The sequence below is a fragment of the Scyliorhinus canicula genome, chromosome 12 (genome assembly GCF_902713615.1).
Source record: "Scyliorhinus canicula chromosome 12, sScyCan1.1, whole genome shotgun sequence".
Classification (NCBI taxonomy): domain Eukaryota; kingdom Metazoa; phylum Chordata; class Chondrichthyes; order Carcharhiniformes; family Scyliorhinidae; genus Scyliorhinus; species Scyliorhinus canicula.
This window is the reverse complement of record NC_052157.1, coordinates 62,382,279-62,408,219: the sequence shown is the minus strand read 5'-3', so window position 1 is coordinate 62,408,219 and position 25,941 is coordinate 62,382,279. Positions and strand designations below refer to the sequence as shown.

Sequence of the window (25,941 nt, the reverse complement as noted above, 5' to 3'; positions counted from 1 at the left end):
TCCTTAGTTTTGCTGACGTTGAGGGAGAGATTGTTGTCATTACACCACTCCACTAGGTTCTCTATCTCCGTCCTGTACTCTGACTTATCGTTGTTCGAGATCCGACCTCAGCACACCTGGAGATGGAGTTGGAGCCAAATTCTGCCACACAGTCATGTGGTGTATAGGGCGTATAGAAGGGGGCTAAGTACGCAGCCTTGCGGGGTCCTGGTATTGAGGACTATCGTGGAGGAGGTGTTGTTGTTTATCCTCACTGATTGTGGTCTATGGGTTAGGAAGCTGAGGATCTAGTTGTAGAGGGAGGGGCCAAGCCCTAGGTTTTGGAGATTTGATATGAGTTTGGCTGGGATTATGTTGTTGAAGGCGGAGCTTAGCCAATGAATAGGAGTCTGTCGTAGGAGTCCTTGTGTCAAGATGCTCCAGGGATGAGTGTAGGGCCAGGGTGATGGTCTCTACTGTGGACCGGTTGTGACAGTATGTGAATTGCAGTGGTTCAAGGCATTCTGGGGAGTATGGAATTGATGTGTCTGATGACTAATCTCTCGAAGCACTTCACAATGATAGATGTCAAGGCCACCGGACGGTAGTGGCTCTTCTTTGGCACCGGTATGATGGTTGTCTTCTTGAAGCAGTTGGGAACCTCGGAACAGAGGAGGGAGAGGTTGAAGATGTTCACGAACACAGAGTGTTCGCAGAGTGTCTGTGTCGTTAGTCTGTGACTAGCTTAGTCAGGTAATGTTTGGTTAGCCTGGTATTGTCTGATATAGTGTGGTATAGCATGATATTGTCTGGTATTGTAAAGTTATACACTACCGGCTGTTGAACCGGAGGGGAATCACACTCATAACCATTACTCAGGTGGCAGTATCTCTTCACCAGCAGTGTTTAGTGGGGTTTGAATAGACATCCTGACTGATTTATCAATAGCCCCAGAATGAGGACAAATTGCTGGGCTTGCAATCTCCTGGGATAGAGCACATATGACAGGCTCGGTGGTAGGATTCAGCTCAGTACTGAGGGAGTGCTGCACTGTCAGTGGGTCAGTCCTGAGGGAGTGCTGCACTGTCAGAGGGTCAGTACTGAGGGGGTGCTGCACTGTCAGAGGGTCAGTACTGAGGGAGCGCTGTACTGTCAGAGGGTCAGTACTGAGGGAGTGCTGCACTGTCAGAGGTCAGTACTGGGGGAGTGCCGCACTGTCAGAGGGTCAGTACTGAGGGAGTGCTGCACTGTCAGAGGGTCAGTACTGAGGGAATGCTGCACTGTCAGAGGGTCAGTACTGAGGGAGTGCTGCACTGTCAGAGGGTCAGTGCTGAGGGAGTGTTGCACTGTCAGAGGATCAGTACTGAGGGAGTGCTGTACTGTCAGAGGGTCAGTGCTGAGGGAGTGCTGCACTGTCAGAGGGTCAGTACTGAGGGAGTGCTGCACTGTCAGAGGGTCAAGACTGAGGGAGTGCTGCACTGTCAGAGGGTCAGTACTGAGGGAGTGCTGCACTGTCAGAGGGTCAGTACTGAGGGAGTGCTGTACTGTCAGAGGTTCAGTGCTGAGGGAGTGCTGCACAATTGGATGCTGCAATGATCAGAGGGAGATGAACAATTCAGATTCTAGTTACTAATTTACTGAACCGTCATGTGAAAGTGCCGTCTTGGACACCACTGAATCGGGACACAGTAATGTGTCCTCAAATGCTGCTCGCTGATACACGATACCTGCTGTTATATTACTTGGAGTAATATATGCCAATCATCTGTTTATGCTGAGATGTACTTAACTTTGATTATGATGAATACTCAAAGTCGTCCAGTGATAACAAATAATTTATTGAGTTTTATTGAACTAATCAATTAACTTGTGAGTTTGATTCTTCAATACTTTAACTGAGTAGTTAAATTAAACAAGATAGATAGAATTAGATTAACTATGGATATTATACTGATCTAACTATACACTGTTCTCCAGCGACAACATGCCCGAAGAGCACGGGAAAACAGATTGAGCTTGTACTTATACTCCCTGTTAGTATTGCCCTCTAGTGACCTTCTGAGTGTACTGACTACACATTAACCCTTCATGTATATACATATGCTGAGATCACTACACCTGCCTCCGGCCCACTGACCTCTCAAAAAACTGCAACAACCTTCCAATCACAACTTATTGATCCTTCAATCTCTCTATCAAGCAATGAGGGAACACCAAACATGGAATGAATCAATCTCTGTTACTATACATGATCCACAATGGATGAGGTAGGTGTATTACATAGAAATTTGGAAAATAGGAGCAGGAGGAGGCCATTCGGCCCTTCGAGCCTGCTCCGCCATTCATTACGATCATGGCTGATCATCCAACTCAATAGCCTAATCCCGCTTTCCCCCCCATATCCTTTGATCCTCTTTGTCCTAAGTGCTTTATCTAACTGCTTTTTGAAAACATGAAATGTTTTGGAATCAACTACTTCCTGTGGTAACGAATTCCACAGGCCGACCACTCTCTGGATGAAGAAAGTTCTCCTCATCTCTGTTATAAATGGTCTACCCTGTATCCTCAGACTGTGACCCCTGATTCTGTACACACTCACCATCGGGAACATCCTTCCTGCATCTACCGTGTCTAGTAGTTAGAATTTTATTTATTGGTTTCTATGAGATTCCCCCTCATTCTTCTGAACTCCAGTGAATACAATCCTTTTTTTCTATAAATTTAGAGTACCCAATTCATTTTTTCCAATTAAGGGGCAATTTAGCGCAGCCAATCCACCTACCCTGCACATCTTCGGGTTGTGGGGGTGAAATCCACGCAAACACAGGGAGAATGTGCAAACTCCACGCGGGCAGTGACCCAGAGCCGGGATCGAACCTGGGACTTCGGCGCCGTGAGACTGCAGTTGTGCCATTGTGCTACCTCCAGTGAATACAATCATAACCGATTCAATCTCTCCTCATACGTCAGTCCCACCATCCCAGGAATCAGTCTGGTAAACCTTCTCTACACTCCCTCTAGAGGAAGAACTCCTTTCTCAGATAAGGAGACCAAAACGCAATATTCCAGGTGTGTCCTCACCAAGGCCCTGTATAATTGCAGCAAGACATCCCTGCTCCTGTTCTCGATTCCTCTCGATGAAGGACAGATAACCATTTGCCTTCTTTACCGCCTGCTGTACCTGCATGCTTACCTTCAGTGACGAGTGTACGAGGGGACCCTGGTCACGTTGCATATTCCCCTCTCTTAATTTATGGCCATTCAGATAATAGTCTGCCTTCTCATTTTTGCTACCAAAGTGGATAACCTTGCATTTCTCCAAATTATACTGCATCTGCCATTCATTTGCCAACTCACTCAGTGTGTCCAAATCACACGACAGGATCTCTGCATCCTCCTCACAGCTCACCTTCCCACCCAACTTGGTGCCATCTGCAAATTTGGAGAAATTATATTTTGGCGGTGCCTGCCAATTTGAAAAAGACCTGTTTATTCCTATTCTTTGTTTCATGTCTGCCAACCAGTTTTCTATCCATCTCAATACACTGCCCCTGGTCCCATGTGCTTTAATTTTACATGCTAATCTCTTATGTGGGACTTCCTCATCTCTAAACGGCCTATCCCGGATCCTCAGACTGTGACTCCTAGTCCAAATATACCGCATCCACTGGCTCCCCTCATCAACTCTATGAGTTACATCTTCAAAGAATTCCAGTCGATCTATCAAGTATGATTTCCCCTTCATAAATCCATGCTGACTCTGACTGATCCTGCCATTATTTTCTTCTGCTCTGCTATAAAATCGTTGATAATGGATTCTAGAATTTCCCCCACGACTGGCGTCAGGCTGACTGGTTTATAATTCCCTGTTTTCTCTCAACCTCCCTTTTTAAATCGTGGAGTTACATTAGCCACCCTCCAATCTACAGGAACTGTTCCATAGTCTATAGAATCCTGGAAGATGATCCCCAATGCATCCACTATTTCTAAACCCACTTCCTTATGTACTCTGTGATAGAGATTATCAGGCCCTGGGGATTTATCAGCCTTCTATCCCATCAATTTCCCCAACACCATTTCTCTACTAATATTGCTCTTCAGTTCCTCCCTCTCACCAAATCCTGTGTTCCCCAACTTTTCAGGTATGTTTTTGTGACCTCATTGTGAAGACAGAACCAAAGTATGTATTTGGTTGCTCAGCCATTTATTTGTCTACATTATAAATTCCCCTGTTTCTGACTTTAAGGCATTAAAGACATTGGTCTTCACCAATCTTTCGCTTTTCATGTACCTCTAGAAATTCCGTCCATCCATCCCTCCATCCGTCCCACCGTCCATCCGTCCCTCCCTCTCTCCCTCCCTCCGTCCATCCCTCCCTCTGTCCCACCCTCCATCCCTCTCTACATCCCTCTCTCCATCCCTCTCTCCATCCCTCCCTCTATCCCTCCCTCCCTCTGTCCCTCCCTCTGTCCCTCCCTCTGTCCCTCCCTCTGTCCCTCCCTCTGTCCCTCCCTCTGTCCCTCCCTCCGTCCCTCCCTCCGTCCCTCCCTCCGTCCCTCCCTCCGTCCCTCCCTCCGTCCCTCCCTCCGTCCCTCCCTCCGTCCCTCCCTCCGTCCCTCTCTCCGTCCCTCTCTCCGTCCCTCTCTCCATCCCTCCCTCCCTCCCTCCATCCTTCTCTCCATCCCTCCCTCCCTCCCTCCCTCCCTCCATCCCTCCATCCCTCCCTCCATCCCTCTCTCCATCCCTCTCTCCCTCCATCTCTCTCTCTTTCTATCTCTCTATATGCTCCCATGTTTCTGAGCTTGGAGCATGAGCTGGTGAATGCTGCACTTTCCACAGAATCGACCTGTGTAATGTCCAGAACTCCAGCACACCAGGTGAGCCACAGAGAGACCTCAGAGTGACCACCCCTCAGACCACCTCCTCAACCAGCAGAGTGACCTCGGAGTGACCACCTCTCAGATGCTCCACCCTGACCAGCAGACTGACCTCAAAGTGACCGCCCCACAGAAACCTCTGACCTCAGAATGACCTCAAAGTGACCACTCCTCAGACATCCCCCTGACCTCAGAATGACCGCCGCTCAAACCTTCCCCAGACCAGCAAAGTGACCTCGGAGTGACCACCCCTCAAACCACCCTCAACCAGCAAATTAACCTGAGTGTGATCGCCCCTCAGTTCCCACGAACCAGCAAAGTCACCTTGGAGAGATTCCCACAGGAATGACCCATCAATTTGGGTTCAGAGGAAAGGCTCACACTTGACTCTTTGTCTTTCACAACATCAGAATCTCACTCATGCTTTCTAAAAAGAATATTTACCAGTCATCACCAGCTAGTGATTTAATTCCATCCACAATGTTCATTCACAAATAGTCAGAACCAAACAAACCCTCCCGTGTGAATGATTTTCTGGCCACTGGGAGGCAGTGTTGCTCCATATGGGAAAGCTGGGCCACTGCGTCCTGGATGGTGCAACGCCACCATCTGGTGGGGGCCAGTGTGCATTATAGTGCAAGACGGCTGGCCTCAGGATTAACGTACAATTGTGTTGAGATATCGCCTGTGACAGCCACAGGACAACCTGTAATGCTTGCAGAGAGAGAAGCACTTTTGAATTTTGGTAACGCAGGAAACTCAGCCGCCAATTTGCACACAACAGGATCCCACAAGCAGCAATGTGATGGCCCAAATCATCTGTTTTTTTCAGTGATCTCAGTTGAAGGATGAATATAGTCCCCAAGACAACAGCGATAACTGACTGTGCAACGCTCCCTCAGTACTGACACTCTGACAATGCAGCACTCCCTCAGTACTGACCCTCTGACAGTGCTGCACTCCCTCAGTACTGACCCTCTGACAGTGCAGCACTCCCTCAGTACTGACCCTCTGACAGTGCAGCGCTCCCTCAGTACTGACCCTCTGACAGTGCAGCACTCCCTCAGTACTGACCCTCTGACAGTGCAGCACTCCCTCAGTACTGACCCTCTGACAGTGCTGCACTCCCTCAGTACTGACCCTCGACAGTGCAGCACTCCCTCAGTACTGACACTCTGACAGTGCAGCACTCCCTCAGTACTGACCCTCTGACAGTGCAGCACTCCCTCAGTACTGACCCTCTGACAGTGCAGCACTCCCTCAGTACTGACCCTCTGACAGTGCAGCTCTCCCTCAGTACTGACCCTCTGACAGTGCAGCACTCCCTCAGTACTGACCCTCTGACAGTGCAGCGCTCTCTCAGTACTGACCCTCTGACAGTGCAGCGCTCCCTCAGTATTGACCCTCTGACAGTGCAGCACTCCCTCAGTACTGACCCTCTGACAGTGCAGCACTCCCTCAGTACTGACCCTCTGACAGTGCAGCGCTCCCTCAGTATTGACCCTCTGACAGTGCAGCACTCCCTCAGTACTGACCCAGCGGAATTCTATAAGAAGTTCGCACCGGACCTGGCACCACAACTCTTGGGGGTGTTTAATGAGGTGTTGGAGAAGGGGGAAGCTGTCGGAGATGAGGATGCAGGCAACAATCACAGTAATACCGAAAAAAGGGGAAGGACCCATTGGAATCTGGGTGGTATAGGCCCATATCACTGTTAAATATGAATGTGAAAGTACTGGCGGGAAGGATGGATGGTTGTGTCCGGGGGTGCTGGCGGAGGACCAAATAGGATTCGTAAACGGCAGGCAGCTTTCTCATAATATAATGTGGCTGTTAAACGTGATCACGATTCTGTTGAGAGCCCAGGTGCCAGAGGTAGTGATGTCCGTGGCGCGGAGAAGGCATTCAACCGGTTGGACTGGCAGTACCTGGTTGAGATCCTGGGAAGGTTCGGGTTTAGGCCAAGGTTGTGCGTTGGTGCGCTTGTTATGTGTGGCACCGATGGCGAGTGTCGGACCAATGAATGGGTTCACAGAACTTTGAACAGCACAGGGCAACAAGGCAGAGGTGCCCGCTTTCGCCGTTGCTGTTTGCGCTGGCTATACAGCCTCTGGCAATGGCTCTCAGGGGGTCGGCAGAGCGGCAAGGGATTGCGAGGGGACGAAGGGAGCATCGTGAGTCGCTATATGCGGACGACCTACTTTTGCATGTTTCGGACCCGATGGAGAGCCTGGAGAGGATCATTGGGACCTCTCGGGATGTAAGCTAAATGTAAGGAAAAGTAAAGTGTTCCCGGTGATCGAGTTGAGTCAGTGAGCCAATCTAGGGGGGATGCCGTTTAAAGTGTTCAGAGACAGGTTTAGATACCTGGGGATTCAGGTAGTGAGGGAAAGGGCGACGCTCCACAAATGGAATTTAACAAAACTAGTGGAGGAGGTGAGGGAGGATCTGAAGAGGTGCGGGGAGGATCCAAGTGCTGAAGATGAACATTCTGCCGAGGTTCCTGTCCATATTCCAGACACTCCCGATCTTCGTACCGATGTCCTTCTTAAACTGCTGTGAATTTGTTCCCGATGTGCGTTAAAATGGGAAATGGTTTAGTTTGTGACATTTAGCACAGGCTTTTCCATGCGCAGGGCATTTTAAAATCTGATGCACGTTGCCACACCTTACACGTCCTGACGCTCGAGGCATCATGTGTGAAATGGCGCGCCACTGCATTAATGGCGGCGGCCACGTTGTCAGTTTTCACGCCCCTTTCTCCGACAATCATTTCCGAAAATTGATTTCTTGCAAGTTTGTTTACTCTACACATACTGATTGTGCCTTCTAAAGTCAAATCAGACTGTCATAATAACCTTTCTCGCATTTTGTCACTTTTTACTCCGTACACTATCTGATCTTGCAAAAGTGAGTTGTGGAGAATCAGAAAATTACACGTCGGCTCTTATAGTCTCAGATCCATTGTGAAGCAGTCAAGCATTTCACCTGCCTTTTGTACTCTGCCTGAACACCTACCATTCAAACGTTTTGTTTTGCTGTAACTGTCAGTCCTTGTCACACTTTTCAATAACTTTGTTGTACTTTTTTTTATCTGCCTCATCCTCAAACCGGAATGAGTTAAAGATTTGAAAGGCTTGCGAACCAGCCACTGTTAGAAACAGAGCTATTTTACGCTGATCGCTTCTAGGTCTAGGGCAGAGGTATCCAATTCAAGCTGCTGCTTGAAATTGCACCAATTCACGTCTACTTTACCAGAAGTACAAAATTGCCGTGGAGTTTGCTGACCTTCCATCTTGCTTCAACTGGGATTTGCAACAACTTCATCGTTGAAGTCAGAATCTGGTTAGAAAATGTTTAGAAGTTTTTTCTCACAGAAATTTCTTGCAAATGTCTTGTTTATTTCTGCACCTTCCTACTTATCTTTAGCAAGCACACCTTCTGATGTCCACGCCTGGTATCATGTGATGTTCTTTGATTTCTGAATGAGGATGTCTTCGAAGTGTTATGTCTCACAAAGAACATCAAGCGATGTATTGAACAAAGCTAATTTATTTACACTACAACTAAATAGATACGATTTTTGGAGGATTTGGATTTGGATTTTGTTTATTGTCACGTGTACCAAGGTACAGTGAGAAATATTTTTCTGCGAACAGCTCAACAGATCATTAAGTACATGAAAATAAAATAAAATAAAAGAAATACATTATAGGGCAACACAAAATACACAATATAACTACATAAACACCGGCATCGGGTGTAGTGTTAATCAGGTCAGTCCATAAGAGGGTCGATTAGGAGTCTGGTAACAGCGGGGAAGAAGTTATTTTTGAGTCTGTTCGTGCGTTTTCTCAGACTTTTGTATCTCCTGACGGATAGAAGAAATTGGAAGAGTGAGGAAACCAGGTGGGAAGGGTCTTTGATTATGCTGCCCGCTTTCCCCAGGCAGTGGGAGGTGTAGATTGAGTCAAAGGATGGGAGGCAGGTTTGTGTGATGGACTGGGCTGAGTTCACGACTCTCTGAAGTTTCTTGCGGTCCTGGGCCGAGCAGTTGCCATACCAGGCTGTGATGCAGCCCGATAGGATGCTTTCTATGGTGCATCTGTAAAAGTTGGCAAGAGTTAATGTGGACATGCCGAATTTCCTTAGTTTCCTGAGGAAGTATCGGCGCTGTTGTACTTTCTTGGTGATAGCGTCGACTGTGAGTGGACCAGGACAGATTTGTGGAGATGTGCACCCTTGGGAATTTGAAACTGCTAACCATCTCCACCTCGGCTCCGTTGATGCTGACAGGGGTGTGTACAGTGCTTTGCTCCCTGAAGTCAATGACCAGCTCTTTAGTTTTGCTGACATTGAGGGAGAGATTGTTGTCGCTACACCACTCCACTAGGTTCTCTATCTCCCTCCTGTATTCTGACTCGTTGTTATTCGAGATCCAGCCCACTATGGTCGTATCATCAGCAAATTTGTAGATGGAGTTGGAACCAAATGTTACCACGCAGTCATGTGTGTACAGGGAGTATAATAGGAGCTAACACAGCCTTGTGGGGTCCCGGTATGGAGGACTATTGTGGAGGAGTTGTTGTTGTTTAGTCTTACTGATTGTAGTCTGTGAGTCAGAAAATCGAGGATCCAGTTGCAGAGTGAGGAGCCAAGTCCTAGGTTTTGGAGCTTTGATATGAGCTTGGCTGGGATTATGGTGTTGAAGGCGGAGCTGTAGTCAATAAATAGGAGTCTGATGTAGGAGTCCTTGTTGTCGAGATGCTCTAGGGATGGGTTTAGGACCAGGGTGATGGCATCTGCTGTTGACCGGTTACGGCGGTATGCAAATTCCAGTGGATCAAGGAGTTCTGGGAGTAGCGAGTTGATGTGCTTCATGACAACTGAAGTCAGAGCCACCATTGAGGCATGCTGCCTGGTTCTTCGTTGGCATCGGTATGATGGTGATCGTCTTGAAGCAGGTGGGGACCTCGGAGCGGAGTAGGGACAGGTTAAAGATGTCCGCGAGCACATCTGCCAGCTGGTCCGCGAAGGCCGATCTGACTTCAGAAGCTGTGATGGTGGGTATGGGTGAGTTATAGGCTGTTGGGGCAGTCGACAGCGGATCGTTGGTTTCCTGCTCGAACCGAGCATAGAATGCATTGAGTTCATCTGGGAGGGGTGCTCTGCTGCTGGAGATACTGCTAGGCTTCGCTTTGGAGCATATTATGCCTTGCTTGCTTGCTAAAATATAAAAGACTACAGATTGATTAAACTATGATTCTAACTACAGAGCTCCTGATTACACAACTGTTTGCTATCTCACCTGACAACCTTCTCTTCGAATCAAGAGGACCACGTGATTCAAGTGTATGCGCTTGATCGCCGTCTAGTGGTTGGATGTAGTTACAGTAAATTGTTAACCCTTCATTATTCTTTCAATACACATATTGTCACAACCAACAATGGCCTCAGGTCCGCCCCAAACTCTTCATAAAACTCTACCGGGAACCCATCCAGCCCTGGGGGCTTCCCTGACTGCATCATCCCCATATCATCCATCACCTCCCCTAACTCAATTGGGGCCCCCAATCCCTGAACCAGCCCCTCCTCCACTTTGGGGAATTCTAGCCCATCCAGGAACCTTCACACCGCCTCCTTTTCATCCGGGAGCTCTGGCTCATAGAGCCTTTTATAAAATGCCTCGAACACCCCATTCACCCTTAATGGGTCCGTCACTTCCTTACCTTATCATCCCTAACTCTACCGATCTCCCTCGCCGCCTCCTGCTTTTTCAACTGATGGGCCAACATCCTACTTGCCTTTTCCCCATACGCATACACTGCCCCTTTGGCCCTCCGCAGCTGCCTCATCGCCTTCCCGCAGAAACCAGCCCAAACTCCATCTGGAGCCTCTGCGTCTCCTTCAACAACCCTGCCTCCGGCGCCTCTGAATTTCTCCTGTCCGCCTTCAAAATCTCATCCACCTGCCTTGGCCACTCTCCCGCTCTATTTTCTCCCTATGCACCCGAATTGATATGAATTGAACTGCCCTTTGAGTACAGCTTTGAGTGCCTCCCACAGCTTGGCATCTGTGGCCTCCCTCGTGTCGTTCAGCTCCATGTAGCCCCGAATAGCAGCCCTCGCCTGCTCACACACCTCCTCATCCGCCAGCCTCAACATCCAGCCTCCACTGCAGCTTCCCCCCCAAAAAAAATAAATAAAAAATCCATATCTTCTCAATTCGGGGCACAAACGTTTACCAGAACCACCAACATCACCTCTAGCTTCCCACTAAGCATCACATATCTCGCCCCCGGATCGGCCACAATATTCCCCACCATGAACGCCATCCGCTTATTAACCAACACCGCCACCCCCCTTGTCTTCATATCCAGCCCCGAGTGGAACACCTGCCCCGCCCACCCCTTCCTCAGCCTCTTCTGGTCCCCCAGCTTCAGGTGCGTCTCTGTAAAAACAGAACGTCCCCTTTCAGACTCTTGAGATGCATGAACACACATGGCCGTTTAATTGGCCCATTTTGAACCCCCTGACGTTGCACGAGACCAGCCTAGTCGGAGGGCTCCCCGCCCCCTTCTTCTGCCGATCAGCCATATCCCCCTCTAGGCCAGCCCCCGGCCCGCATCTCACAACCCTCCAGGTCGATCCCTGGATGGCCACCGTGATGGAACCATCAATTCAGCGAACACGTGTAGCTGGATCTGAACAGAGGCTTTAATACACTTACAACAGAGCCAGCCTATTCGTCGTTGAACTTCAGATGAACTGCAGGCTGGCTCTAAGGCACTGATCTTTATACATCCGTCCCAGGGGGAGGAGTCCTGCGTGGAGCCAAGGGAGGAGCCCAGTACAAACTCTTGCGTACTCCCAGAGCGACTCCCCCTGGTGGTCGGATAGTGCAACTGCACTTACAATGGTGGATAGTGAACATATATACACGGAGTTATATTGGCAACTATATACAGCATTGATCTTACAACGGGTAGATAACGAATATATATACATGGAGTGATATTGGCAACTATATATAGTGTGAATCACATTCACCACCCACCGCATCGATCCCTTCCCAACTGTGCCGCATCAACCATTCCCATGTCAGCAACCCTCCCAAGCCCCTCCCCTCCCCCCCTCGAATAAAAAGCCAACCTCATTCCCCCACCAGGCCTTCTTCCTGGCTATCCTCCACCTTACTCCTGTGAACTAGCCACCCAGCTAGCATGGTGGCCTCTGACCAAGGCCTCCATCCACCCTTCTGCCGTTCAGTTCCCCTCCCCCCTGACCATCTCAACCATCTACTCCTAAAGAGTAACAAAGGGCCTCCTTCTGCACTGCAGGAGCTCTATGACTCTATAAGGGTTAGGGTTAGAGAGAGTATTGGGTTAGGGAGAGTGTGAGGGTTAGGGGTTAGAGCCATTGGGCTAAATCGCTGACTTTTAAAGCAGACCAAGCAGGCCAGCAGCACGGTTCAATTCCCGTACCACCCTTCCCGAACAGGCGCCGGAATGTGGGGACTAGGGGCTTTTCACAGTAACTTCATTGAAGCCTATTCGTGGCAATAAGCGATTTTCATTTCATAGAGTAGGGTTAGGTGTTAGCAAGAGTGTTAGGCTTAAAATAAGGGTTAGGGCTAAAGAGAGAGTTATATTTGCTGTTAAAATTGAAGGTTAGGGTTAGAGTAAGGATTAAGATTACCACACCACCAATTTTTGTGTCATCTGAGAACTTACTTGTCATATACATCCAGCATTCACATCCAGAACATTAATGAACACTGCAAACAGCAAGGGAAGAGACCCGACTCCAATCCCTGCAATACACCAGTAAACACAGGCCTACCAGTCACACAGACAACCTTTGACCATCACCCTCTACCGATAAACCAATTTTCAATCCAATTTGCCAAATTGCCCTGGAACCCATGGGCTCTGACCTTCTTGACCAGTCTCCCATGCGGGACATTGCCAAAAGCCTTACTGAAGTCCATGTCGACTCCATCAATTGCATTGCCCTCGTCTACACACCGAGTCACTTCCTCGAAACATTCAATAAAAGTCATTAAACATAATCTCACTGTGTGAGTTTTCCTCACATTGCCCTCCCGCCCAAAAACTTCAATCTGTGACCCGCCCCAAGAAAAACACCTTTTCTTTCACTCCCTAAGGGCAGCACGGTAGCACAGTGGTTGGCATAGTTGCTTCACAGCTCCAGGGTCCCAGGTTCAATTCATGGCTGGGTCACTGTCTGTGTGAAGTTTGCACTTTCTGCCTGTGTGTGCGTGGGTTTCCTCCGGGGGCTCCGGTTTCCTCCCAAAGTCCAAAGATGTGCAGGTTAGGTGAACTGGCCATGCTAAATTGCCCTCCCTGTCCAAAAAGGTGAGGTGGGGTTACTGGGTTACGGGGATAGGTTGGACATGTGGGCTTAAATGGGGTGCTCTTTCCAGGGGCAGGTGCAGACTCGATGGGCCGAATGGCCTCATTCTGCACTGTAAATTCAATGATTATCTAAACTCAGCACCACCTTGCCCACCTCGACCAGATCTCCCCATCAATGTCTTTTGCCCCAAGGAGAATAATGTCCAGCTTCTCCAACCCAAACCTAGGAGCTAACATCCCCTCATGCCTGGAACCGCTGTAGTGACTCTCCCTCCCCCTCACCCTCCCGAGGACCCTCGCCCCCTTCCCAAAGCACGGTAGCATGGTGGTTAGCATAAATGCTTCACAGCTCCAGGGTCCCAGGTTCGATTCCCGGCTGGGTCACTGTCTGTGTGGAGTCTGCACGTTCTCCCCGTGTGTGCGTGGGTTTCCTCCGGGTGCTCCGGTTTCCTCCCACAGTCCAAAGATGTGCGGGTTAGGTGGATTGGCCATGCTAAATTGCCCGTAGTTTCCTAATAAAGTAAGGTTAAGGGGGGGTTATTGGGTTACGGGTATAGGGTGGATACGTGGGTTTGAGTAGGGTGATCATGGCTCGGCACAACATCGAGGGCCGAAGGGCCTGTTCTGTGCTGTACTGTTCTATTTCTATTTCTATTAAAGCGTGGAGACCCAGAACTGGACACAATCCTCATTGTGCTACGTCGATCTATTTCCTCCGGTTGCCCAGGTTGGTTTTATTCAATACATTAGCTCGCCGACTATATTTAGCTGTTATTTTACGGGGAATGTCAATAGATAGGGTCTGAGTTTCTCCATTGAATAAGCTGGGTTGCTGAACTGTCTTCATATCTGGCCTCCCTGGGGTGTGACCTTTCCATCCAAACTGCTCGTCTTCTGCTGATTCCCCCTCCCCTCGCCCCCAATCTGCAGCCGATGTAAAACCGGATTATGGCCATTCAAGACTCAAGAGCTGGCAAGGATAACATTGTGGTGAATTCATACTGCATTGTAATTCACACTGTATTGCATTGCATTGTATTATTTCCTTGTGGGCTCTGTATGTGAGCCGTTGCGTGGCTCTGCCCATAGGGGGAGATGAGGAGCTTGTACTAGGCTCCACCCATGGCTCCGCCCATGGCCCTTCCCACTACCAGAAGTATAAAGTGCTGCAGCCGTGAGCCTGCCCTCAGTTCTTCTGGTCGCAGGCAGGCTCAGTTGTAAGACTATTAAAACCACAGTTTACTTCCAATCGTGTCTCTAGTGAATTGATGGTCACATCAAACATTTATTGCCCATCCCTAATTGCCCCTTGAGAAGGTGGTGTTGAGCCATCTTCCTGAACCACGGCAGTCCCTGAGGTGTAGGTGCACCCACTGTGCTGTTAGGGAGGGAGTTCCAGGATTTTGACCCAGTGACAGTGAAGGAATGGCTGACATATTTCCACGTCAGGGTGGTGAGGGTCTTGGAGGGGAACCTGCAGGTGGTGGGGTTCCCAGGTATCTGCTGCTCTTGTCCTTCTAGATGGTAGTGGTCGTGGGTTTGGAAGGTGCTGCCGAAGGAGCCTTGGTGAGTTACTGCAGTGCATCTTGTAGATGGTACACCCGGCTGCCGCTGCATGTCGGTGGTGGAGGAAGTGAATGTTTATGATGGTGGGCGGGGTGTTTGCCCTGGATTCTGTCAGCTTGTCAGCATTGTTGGAGCCGCACTCATCCAGCCAAAGTTACCGCATAGCTCTGAACGTCCAACGTCCAGGGTCCTTTTAGCTTCAGCTGCACTGACACCTGCAATGAAGCTTGCACAATGCGAGAAAAAGATTAATGTTTAACCCCTTGCTTTATAAAGCTTGCCACCGATCGTCCTGTTCCTCATCCTGTTCAGCAGGAATCAGGAAGTTAAACTCCTACACAATGCCAATGGTCTGGCGTCTGCTCAAATCTCTCAGCAGCCGAGGCCTAGCAGCCAGTCCCAAGCCTGGGGCTGGATTTCGCAGCAGCTGGAATGCACTCCCACGCCAGCCCCACATTTCTGCCTTGTACAGCAAACTGCACCACCAGTCGGTTGCCCAGGCTAATGGGTTAATATTTCGACAGGTAAGAGGTTAGATTTGGAGGGATAGAAGTACTGTAGTGAGAAACTCACAGAGAGAAAGAGGAGACAGAAATAAAAGGGACAGGCAGAGGGAGTCAGAGAGTTAGAGGAAGGCAAAGAGAGAGAGAAGCAAGGGAGAGGAGGACGCAGGGGCAGAAGGTGACACAGGGACCTAATAGGTCAGATTTTGCATTGAAAAAAACAACTGATCGATGAGAAATAATGGAGAGACAAATAAAGGAAGAAATATTGGCTCCCAGGACACTGGGGAGAACTCCTCCCTCCTCAGCTTCCAAATAGTGGACGTGGGATCATTTACACCGGTCAGAGTTGGTCGGTAATGTTTCATGTGTAAGATATTACTTCCAATACAGTGTTCATTCAGTACTGACCCTCTGAAAGTACAGCGCTTCCTCAGTACTGACCATCTGACAGTACAGCACTACCTCAGTATTGACCCTCTGACAGTGCAGCTCTCCCTCAGTACTGACCCTCTGACAGTGCAGCACTCCCTCAGTACTGACCCTCTGACAGTGCAGCACTCCCTCAAGACTGACCCTCTGACAGTGCAGCATTCCCTCAGTACTGACCCTCTGACAGTACAGCAGTCCCTCAGTACTGACCCTCTGACAGTACAGCGCTCCCTCAGTACTGACCCTCTGACTGTGCAGCACTCCTCAGTACTGACCCTCTGACAGTACAGCGCTCCCTCAGTACTGACCCTCTGACTGTGCAGCACTCCTCAGTACTGACCCTCTGACAGTGCAGCACTCCCTCAGTACTGACCCTCTGACAATGCAGCACTCCCTCAGTACTGACCCTCTGACAGTGCAGCGTTTCCTCAGTACTGACCATCTGACAGTATAGCGCTTCCTCTGTACTGACCATCTGACAGTGCAGCACTCCCCCAGTACTGACCTCTGACAGTGCAGCACTCCCTCAGTACTGACCCTCTGACAGTACAGCGCTCCCTCAGTAATGACCCTCTGACAGTGCAGCACTCCCTCAGAACTGTCCCTCTGACAGTGCAGCGCTTCCTCAGTAATGACCCTCTGACAGTGCAGCGCTCCCTCAGTACTGACCCTCTGACAGTGCAGCGCTCCCTCAGTACTGACCCTCTGACAGTACAGCACTCCCTCAGTACTGACCCTCTGACAGTACAGCGCTCCCTCAGTAATGACCCTCTGACAGTGCAGCACTCCCTCAGAACTGTCCCTCTGACAGTGCAGCGCTTCCTCAGTAATGACCCTCTGACAGTGCAGCGCTCCCTCAGTACTGACCCTCTGACAGTGCAGCGCTCCCTCAGTACTGACCCTCTGACAGTGCAGCACTCCCTCAGTACTGACCCTCTGACAGTGCAGCTCTCCCTCAGTCCTGACCCTCTGACAGTGCAGCACTCCCTCAGTACTGACCCTCTGACAGTACAGCGCTCCCTCAGTACTGACCCTCTGACAGTGCAGCACTCCCTCAGTACTGACCCTCTGACAGTGCAGCTCTCCCTCAGTCCTGACCCTCTGACAGTGCAGCACTCCCTCAGTACTGACCCTCTGACAGTACAGCGCTCCCTCAGTACTGACCCTCTGACAGTACAGCACTCCCTCAGTACTGACCCTCTGACAGTGCAGCACTCCTCAGTACTGACCCTCTGACAGTGCAGCGCTTCCTCAGTACTGACCCTCTGACAGTACAGCGCTCCCTCAGTACTGACCCTCTGACAGTTCAGCACTCCCCCAGTACTGGCCCTCTGACAGTGCAGCACTCCTCAGTACTGACCCTCTGACAGTGCAGCGCTTCCTCAGTAATGACCCTCTGACAGTGCGTCGCTCCCTCAGTACTGACCCTCTGACAGTGCAGCACTCCCTCAGTACTGACCCTCTGACAGTGCAGCTCTCCCTCAGTAATGACCCTCTGACAGTGCAGCACTCCCTCAGTACTGACCCTCTGACAGTGCAGCACTCCCTCAGTACTGACCCTTTGACAGTACATCGCTCCCTCAGTACTGACCCTCCGTCAGTGCAGCACTCCCTCAGTACTGACCCTCTGACAGAGGAGCACACCCTCAGTACTGACCGTCTGATAATGCAACTCTCCCTCAGTACTGACCTACCGACTCGACCTGTCCGTTACCCTGGGGGTTATAGCTGGTCGTCCTGCTAGAGGCAATGCCCCTGTTGAGCAGGAATTGACGCAGCTCGTCGCTCATAAAGGAGGACCCCTAATCGCTGTGTATGTACGTGGGGTAGCCGAACAGGGAGAAGATGGAGAGGAGGGCCTTAATGACGGTCGATGTGGTCATGTCGGGGCAGCGCATGGCGAAGCGGGAGAATGCGTCGATTACCGCCAGGAAGTAAATGTTGCGGTTGTTAGAGGGAAGGGGCCCCTTGAAGTCAATGCTGAGACGTTCGAAGGGGCGGGATGCTTTGATCAGGTGTGCGCGCTCGGGGCGGTAGAAGTGCGGTTTGCACTCTGCGCAGATGTGGCAGTCACGGGTTACTGTCCTGACTTCCGCGACGGAGAAAGGCAGGTTGCGGGCCTTAATGAAATGGTAGAGACGGGTCACCCCTGGATGGCAGAGGTCCGCGTGGAGGGAGCGGAGGCGGTCTATCTGCGCGCTGGCGCAGGTACCGCGGGACAGGGCATCAGGAGGCTCATTGAGCTTCCCAGGACGATACAAGATCTCATAGTTGTACGTGGACAACTCGATCCGCCACCGTAAGATCTTGTCATTCTTAATCTTGCCCCTTTGTGCATTTTCTTTTTTTAAATTTATTTTTATTTTTTTTATTTTTTAGAGTACCCAATTATTTTTTTCCAATTAAGGGGCAATTTAGTGTGACCAATCCACCTACTCTGCACATTTTTTTTTTGGGTTGTGGGGGCGAAACCCACGCAGACACGGGGAGAATATGCAAACTTGACAGTGACCCAGAGTCGGGATCGAACCTGGGACCTCAGCGCCACGAGGCAGCTGTGCTAACCACTAGGCCACCGTGCTGCCACTTTGTGTATTATCAAACATGAAGGCTACTGACCGTTGGTCTGTGAGGAGGGTAAACCTCCTGCCGGCCAAATAGTGCCTCCAATGTCGCACCGCTTCGACTATGGCCTGGGCTTCCTTTTTCACAGAGGGGTGGCGGAGTTCGGAAGCCTGGAGAGTTCTGGAGAAGAAGGCCACGGGTCTGCCCGCTTGGTTCAGGGTGGCCGCCAGAGCAACTTCTGATGCGTCGCTCTCGACCTGGAAGGGGAGGGACTCATCGAAGGTGCGCATCGTGGTCTTTGTGATGTCCGCTTTGATGCGGCTAAACGCCTGGCAGGCCTCTGTCGATGGCGGGAAGGTCGTGGTTTGAATGAGGGGACGGGCCTTGTCAGCGTAGTTGGGAACCCATTGGGCGTAGTACGCGAAGAAACCCAGGCAGCGTTTGAGGGTATTGGGGAGAGGGAGTTCCATCAGGGGGCGCATGCGTTCGGGGTCGGGGCCTATCACTCCGTTACGCACTACGTAGCCGAGGATGGCTAGACGGTTGGTGCTAAACACGCTCTTATCCTTATTGTATGTGAGGTTAAGGAGTTTTGCGGTTTGGAGGAATTTTTGGAGGTTGGCGTCATGGTCCTGCTGATTGTGGCCGCAGATGGTGACATTATCGAGGTATGGGAAGGTAGCCCGTAATCCGTACTGGTCGACCATTCGGTCCATCTCCCGTTGGAAGACTGAGACCCCATTTGTAACACCAAACGGAACCCTAAGGAAGTGGTAGAGGCGGCCATCAGCCTCGAACGCGGTGTACAGTCGGTCACTCACGCGGAGGGGGAGCTGGTGGTAAGCGGACTTAAGGTCCACAGTGGAGAAGACCTTGTATTTCGCGATATTGTTTACCATGGCGGAAATACGGGGGAGAGGATACACGTCCAGTTGCGTAAACAGGTTGATGGTCTGGCTATAGTCGGTGACCATCCGGTTTTTCTCCCCAGTCCGGACCACCAGCACTTGGGCTCGCCAGGGACTGTTGCTGCCCTCGATGACCCCTTCCGTCAGCAGCCTCTGGACCTCGGGCCTGATGAAGGACCGGTCCTGGGCGCTGTACCGTCTGCTCCGTGTCGCGACGGGTTTGCAATCGGGGGTGAGATTAGCAAACAAGGAGGGGGGGTCCACTTTGAGGGACGCGAGGCTGCAGACAGTGAGGGGGGGTATAGGGCCACCGAATTGGAAGGTCAAGCTCTGCAGGTTGCACTGGAAGTCCAGTCCTAGGAGTGCCGGTGCGCAAAGGTCAGAGAGGACAATGAGTTTATAATTTTTAAAAACCTTCCCTTCGACCGTGAGGTCTGCGATGCAGCACCCGGTGATGTGGACGGAGTGCGATCCTGAGGCTAACCCGATTGTGTGTTTTACAGGATGGACAGGGAGCGCGCAGCGTCTTACCGTGGCAGGGTGAACGAAGCTTTCCGTGCTCCCGGAGTCCAGCAGGCAGCCCGTCTCGTGGCCGTTGAGGTAGATGAGTGTTGTCGTTTTGGCGAGCGTGCGTGGACGTGACTGGTCGAGCTGAATGGCCGCGAGCCGTGGAGAAAATCCGTATTTGTCGTCGTCGTCTGAGTAGATGCTGGAAGAACCTTGCGTGCCAGTCCCGGAAGGCGGTGGCCAGGATCCGCACGTGGAGTCGGGTCCCCAAGATGGCGGCACCCAGAGCCCGCACGTGGAGCCGGCGGCCCAAGATGGCGGTGCCCAGGATCCGTACGTGGAGTCGGGATCCCAAGATGGCGGCGCCCAGGTCCCGCACGTGGAGTCGGGGCCCCAAGATGGCGGCGCCCAGGACCCGAACGTGGGGTCGGCGCCCCAAGATGGCGGCGCCCAGGGCCTGCACATGGAGTCGGTGCCCCAAGATGGCAGCGTCCGTGGGGCCCTCGTGGTTGCTGGGGGCAGGGTTAGCGGTGCCGGCGGGCCGATGGGAGCGGGGGCATAGAGGAGCGCAGGTCGGGCGCGGGGGCCCGGGGGGGGAGAGAGTTGCGCAGCACCCAGGAGGGGACCGAGAGGGCCCGGAGGAGAGAGAGAGGCGCGCAGGTCGGGCGCAGGGCCCGGGGGCAGCGAGTGGAGAGTTGCGCGGTGCGCTGGAGGGCCCCGAAGGGCCCGGAGGAGAGAGAGAAGTGCGCAGTTCGGGCGCAGGGGCCAGGGGGGAGAGAGTTGCGCGGCATCCAGGAGGGGCCAGCAAGGGCCCGGAGGGGGGGATCCCTGGTCACTGTGTGGAACCGCAGCGACTGTTTTGGCCTGGCAGACAGTGGAGAAGTGACCCTTCTTCCCGCAGCTCTTACAGGGGGCGGAGCGGGCTGGGCAGCGCGGGCGAGGGTGTTTCGTGAACCCACAAAAATAGCAGCGGGGCCCCGTGGACTTGTCGGGGCGTCCCGCGGCGCAGGCCTGAGGGAGGTCGGGAGCGGCGGATGGCGGTGGGGAAGCGTGCCAGGAGGCCCAGGATGGTGCAGCGCTGCTGGGGACATAGGCACGGGCGTTTAAAGCAGCGACCTCCAGGGAGGTGGAGAGAGTCCGTGCCTCAGTTAAGCTGAGGTCGTCTTCCTCCAGCATCCGCTGGCGGATAGCGGGGGACTGAATTCAAGCCACGTAAGCGTCTCTGATCAGCAGTTCCATGTGTTCCGTAGCTGAAACTGCGACGCAGGAGCAATTCCTCCCCAGGATGACGAGGGCCTGGTAAAATTGGTCTAATGACTCACCGGGGAGCTGTTGTCTGGTGGCCAGCAGATGTCGGGCGAATACTTTGTTGACTGGTTTAAGGAATTGTCCATTCAGCTTTAGCATGGCGGCATCGTAATCTTTCTCCCCCTTGATTATCGCGTAGGCTGCTATACCCACGCTGGAGTGGAGGACGTGAAGCTTCTGTGCCATGGTGGGGGGGGCTGGTTGCAGACTCTAGGGGCGGCATTCTCCCCTACCCGGCGTGACAGAGGGTGCCAGCGTAGGGGAGTAGCGCCAACCACTCAGGGGTCGGGCCTCCCCAAAGGTGGGGAATTCTCCCCACCTTTGGGGGCCAGCCCCGCGCCGGATTGGTTTGCACCAGTAGACTGGTGCAAAAAACCGGCGCCCCCGGCAGCGGGGCTGGCCGAAAGGCTTTCGCATGCGCGATGTGGGGTTCTCTTCTGCTTCCGCCATGGCGGCCGCGGAAGAAAATAGTGCACCCAGGGCACTGGCCCGGAGTCTGAGCGGGGGGCCCCAATCGCGGGCCAGGCCACCGTGGGGGCACCCCCGGGGTTCGATCGCCCCCCCCCCCAGGACCCGGGGGCCCGCTCGCGCCGCTGATCCTGCCGTTCCAGAGGTGATTCAAACCTCGGCGGCGGGAGAGTCCTCCCAGCGGCAGGACTTTGGCCCATCCGGGCCGGAGAATCACCGCAGGGGCCTCTCCGATCGGAGTGGCGAGATTCCGTCGCCGCCACTTCCCGGGTGGCGGAGAATCTCTGCCACGGCGGGGGCGGGATTTTAGGCGGCCCCAGGCGATTCTCTGACCCTGCTGGGGTTCGGAGAATTTCGCCCCAGGTATCCTTCGAGACATGCCAGCCAATGTTGAAAAAGTTCTGCAGAGTTCTGAATTTGCGGGCTGATGCGGAGGCATTCGGGCTTGATCCGGAACTACATCTTCAAAAATCTAGCTTATTAAATTGATGAGCCATCAATTGCACGAGAGACGAGTTGCTATACAAAAGTTAGGCTTTAATAAGCTAGAACTTAGCCCTGCGGTTGTCTACAATAAAATGGACGACCGCCTGGCGTTCCGACTATTTATACCTCGGTATGGAGGTGTGGTTAACTCAGCCTCTCAACCAGTCGGAGAGCTGTCACATGACTGGTCTCAACCAATCGGTCGAGAGGCACATGACTGACCAGGGCCAATGGTAAGCCGGTGTTCTGCACCAATGGCAGACAGCTATGCAAATCATATCATCACAGAGTGACCCTCTGACAGTGCAGCTCTCCCTCTGTACTGACCCTCTGATAGTGCAGCACTCCCTCTGTACTGACCCTCTGAGAGTGCAGCACTCCCTCAGTACTGACCCTCTGACAGTGCAGCACTCCCTCAGTACTGACCCTCTGACAGTGCAGCACTCCCTCAGTACTGACCCTCTGACAGTGCAGCACTCCCTCAGTACTGACCCTCTGACAGTGCAGCACTCCCTCAGTACTGACCCTCTGACAGTGCAGCACTCCCTCAGCAGTGACCCTCTGACAGTGCAGCACTCCCTCAGTACTGACCCTCTGACAGTGCAGCACTCCCTCAGTACTGACCCTCTGACAGTGCAGCACTCCCTCAGTACTGACCCTCTGACAGTGCAGCACTGCCTCAGTACTGACTCTCTGACAGGGCAGCACTCACTCAGTACTGACCCTCTGACAGGGCAGCACTCACTCAGTATTAACCAACTCAGTATTAACCTTCTCTACTGTCACGCACAGACTGAGACACACAGTTTCTTACTCACTACCATGCACACGCACACACGAACATTGTCACACATCTGAACTACTCACTTTTTCTTTCAATTCCTTGATTTTTGTAGCTCTTTGAGAAGGTCAGTTCCACGTACACCTATCTTCTCGCAGACGCACAGAGTAAAGAGGCTGTGATCATCGACCCTGTTATTGATGAAGTGAATCGTGATGTCAAATTAATTGAGGAGCTGGGACTAAAGCTGCTCTACGCAGGTAAAGAAATTAACAAATTTTAAGAAATGCATCTCAGTCGCTCCTTCTGCCCTGTCTCCATCAACTCTCCCAGGAGTTTAATCCCACAGTTTCCCCACTCCCTCCAGGGGCGAGTCCCACATTCTCTCCACTCTCTCTGGGAGAGAGTCCCACATTCTCCCCTTGGGAGAGAATCCCACATTCTCCCCACTCCCTGTGGGAGCGAGTCCCATTCTCCCCACTCTCTGTGGGAGCGAGTCCCTTTCTCCCCACTCCCTGTGGGAGTGAGTCCAATTCTCCCCACTCCCTGTGGGAGCAAGTCCCACATTCTCCCCACTCCCTGTGGGAGCGAGTCCCATTCTCCCCACTCCCTGTGGGAGCGAGTCCCACATTCTCCCCTTGGGAGTGAGTCCCACATTCTCCCCTTGGGAGTGAGTCCCACATTCTCCCCTTGGGAGCGAGTCCCACATTCTCCCCTTGGGAGCGAGTCCCACATTCTCCCCACTTCCTGTGGGAGTGAGTCCCACATTCTCCCCACTCCCTGTGGGAGTATGAATGCGTCTCTAATTCACTTGTCTCTCAGTCCGGAAGAAACGGTCTCGAACACGTCCGTACTTCAGAATATTCTTTATTGCGATCGGGGCAGCCCTCTAGGTATTCCAAAGAACCACCTCGGAGAGTGCCAAAGTATTGCTCAAAACATCCTTTCTTTATATGTTTTTTTAAGAGGGCTGTCCCTTACATTCACTTGAGCTTGCACCCATTACAAAGCCTAACTTGTTTTTGCCATAGATCCAATACATGATTAACTTGTTATTGCCATAATTTCGATACATGATTATACAGACTTTGAGGTTATCTATTGGCACATGAGTATATAGTAGTTTTTGCATAAACAGCAGGTATTTAGCCACAGTAGAAGCGGCTCCCACATTTCATATTCCGTCATCCAGCCATCTTCCTTGTTTCTCAAGGCTATTCGGCTTACAGTCATGAGTCGGCTCACAAATTCAATAACAACTCCCCTATTTGTAATTTTCCACTAATGTGTCCCATTAATTCTGGCTTGTTCTAGCTATTAACCCTTGCTTCATGTTCTCAGGAGCGAGTCCCACATTCTCCCCACTCCCTGTGGGAGCAAGTCCCATAGTTGCTGAAGACGAAGAACACCCCCCCCCCCCCCCCCCCCCCCCCACCAAAACCGTGTACCCTGACTGTCTATTGCTCACACCTCACCACTGCAAATATTCGCACTGACTGTTCCTGATGATTGTGGGCAGTCAGGACAGAACTTACTGCGTTTCATAAAACATCAGAAAGTAGTCCACGTTATCATTCATGGTGTATTAGGAACAGGAGGAGACATATTCAGCCCCCCTTGAGCCCGTGCCGCTATGTATCTTAACTCCATCTCTCCACCTCGCTAACCCTTAATCCACTTAAACCAACAATAATCTATTGATCTACTTCTCTCTCTCAACCCTATTGAATCTTTTAATCATCTACAACACCCCTTTATGAGGTCATAGCTTAATCTTTCAGACTGGGGCAACACAATCCTGGTCTGTACAACGTGTCTGCGTTGTGGTCCCTGCACCCCCCCCCCCCCACACACACACACACACACACACACACACACAGAGGGATAGTATCTCCTTCCTGAGGGATGGGGCCCAGAACTGTAGAAAAATACCCACGAGAGAGAAAGAGTCAGACGAGGGAAGTTGTTAAGACCTGGAGCGCAGTGAGAGTCAGCATCTTCAGGAGAGGAATGTGTCCAGGCATGAAATATGGGCATTCACCCAGGGCAGTGTCTCAGTTCCTGAAACTATACCGAGAAGCCAGTGGGCGTGGGAGAAAAGACCCTTGCACCTGGATGCCAATTTCTGATGGATCGGAATTCCCCACTCGTGATCCTTCATACTATCACTGTTAACTCATTCATACTTGTTGTTTTCAACGTTAACCTCTTCTCTCAGCTCCATCTTCTGACGGCCGTGATTCTTGCCTGGAGCGGGGCTTTATGCTCATGGGCTGCAGGCACCCCTGCCAGTATAATGCCACGTTTCCTTGGGCACGGTACACAACCTAAGGTGGGCGTGTGAGGGGGGAGGGAGCAAGAAAAGTTGTTGCCCTTGTTGACCCTCCCCTCCCCTGACGACATGACTACCTGCCACCAAGCCCCACCGATTATATGACTACTCCCCCCCCCCCCACCCTCCCGCGACTACCCAAATGGACCTACTGACCCAAAAGACTCCGCCTTCACAGCTCTCTGCGGTAAAGAATTCAACGGATTGACTACCCTCTGAGAGAAGACATTCCTTCTCACCTTTGTCTGAAATGGGTGACCCTCTTACTCTGAGATTATTCCCCCTGGTCCGAGACTCCCCCACAAGAGGAAACATTTTCTCAGCATCGACCCTGTTAAACCACCTGAGAATCCTATATCTCATTAAGGTACCCTCTCATTCTTCTAAACTCAAAATCTACTCAACCTTTCCTCATAAGAAAATCTCTCCAAATTCAGGATCAACCTAGTGAAGCTTCTCTGGACTGTCCCCAATGCCAGTATATAGTTCCTTAGATAAAGGGACCCAAACTGTTCACAGTATATTCCAGGTGTTGTCTAACTAACGTCTTGTATAGTTTTAGAGGACTTCCCTATTTTTATACTCAATTTCCTTGAAAAAAAAGGCCAACAATCCATTTGCCTTCCTAATTACCTGCTGAATTTGCATGCTAGCTTTTTGTGATTTATGCACAAGGTCCCCCAAATCCCTCTGAGCTGCAGTTTTCTGCAATCTTCATACTTTACACTTTCCAATGTTCTATTCCATCTCCCAAGATGTTGGCCACCCACCTAAACTGTCTTTTTCCCTCTGTAGACTCTGTGTGTCATCCTTATCACCTGCCTTCCCACTGATAGTAGCCTTTAGTGTGTT

At 51.5% G+C, this 25,941-nt stretch overlaps 1 protein-coding gene across 2 annotated transcripts in view; it reads left to right on the top strand.

Moving 5' to 3' along the window:
* The window catches only part of ethe1 (ETHE1 persulfide dioxygenase), a 62,772-nt gene that overhangs the window by 13,360 nt on the left and 23,471 nt on the right, over positions 1-25,941 (top strand). The window contains exons 1-2 of one of the 2 annotated variants that reach the window (XM_038813466.1): positions 14,929-15,323; positions 22,873-23,017. In XM_038813466.1, coding sequence (XP_038669394.1) covers positions 15,051-15,323; positions 22,873-23,017 — 418 coding nt within the window. In that variant the 5' untranslated portion in view covers positions 14,929-15,050. Of the gene's footprint in view, positions 1-14,928; positions 15,324-22,872; positions 23,018-25,941 lie in introns of those variants that run through there. The other variant, XM_038813467.1, reaches the window with a different exon arrangement.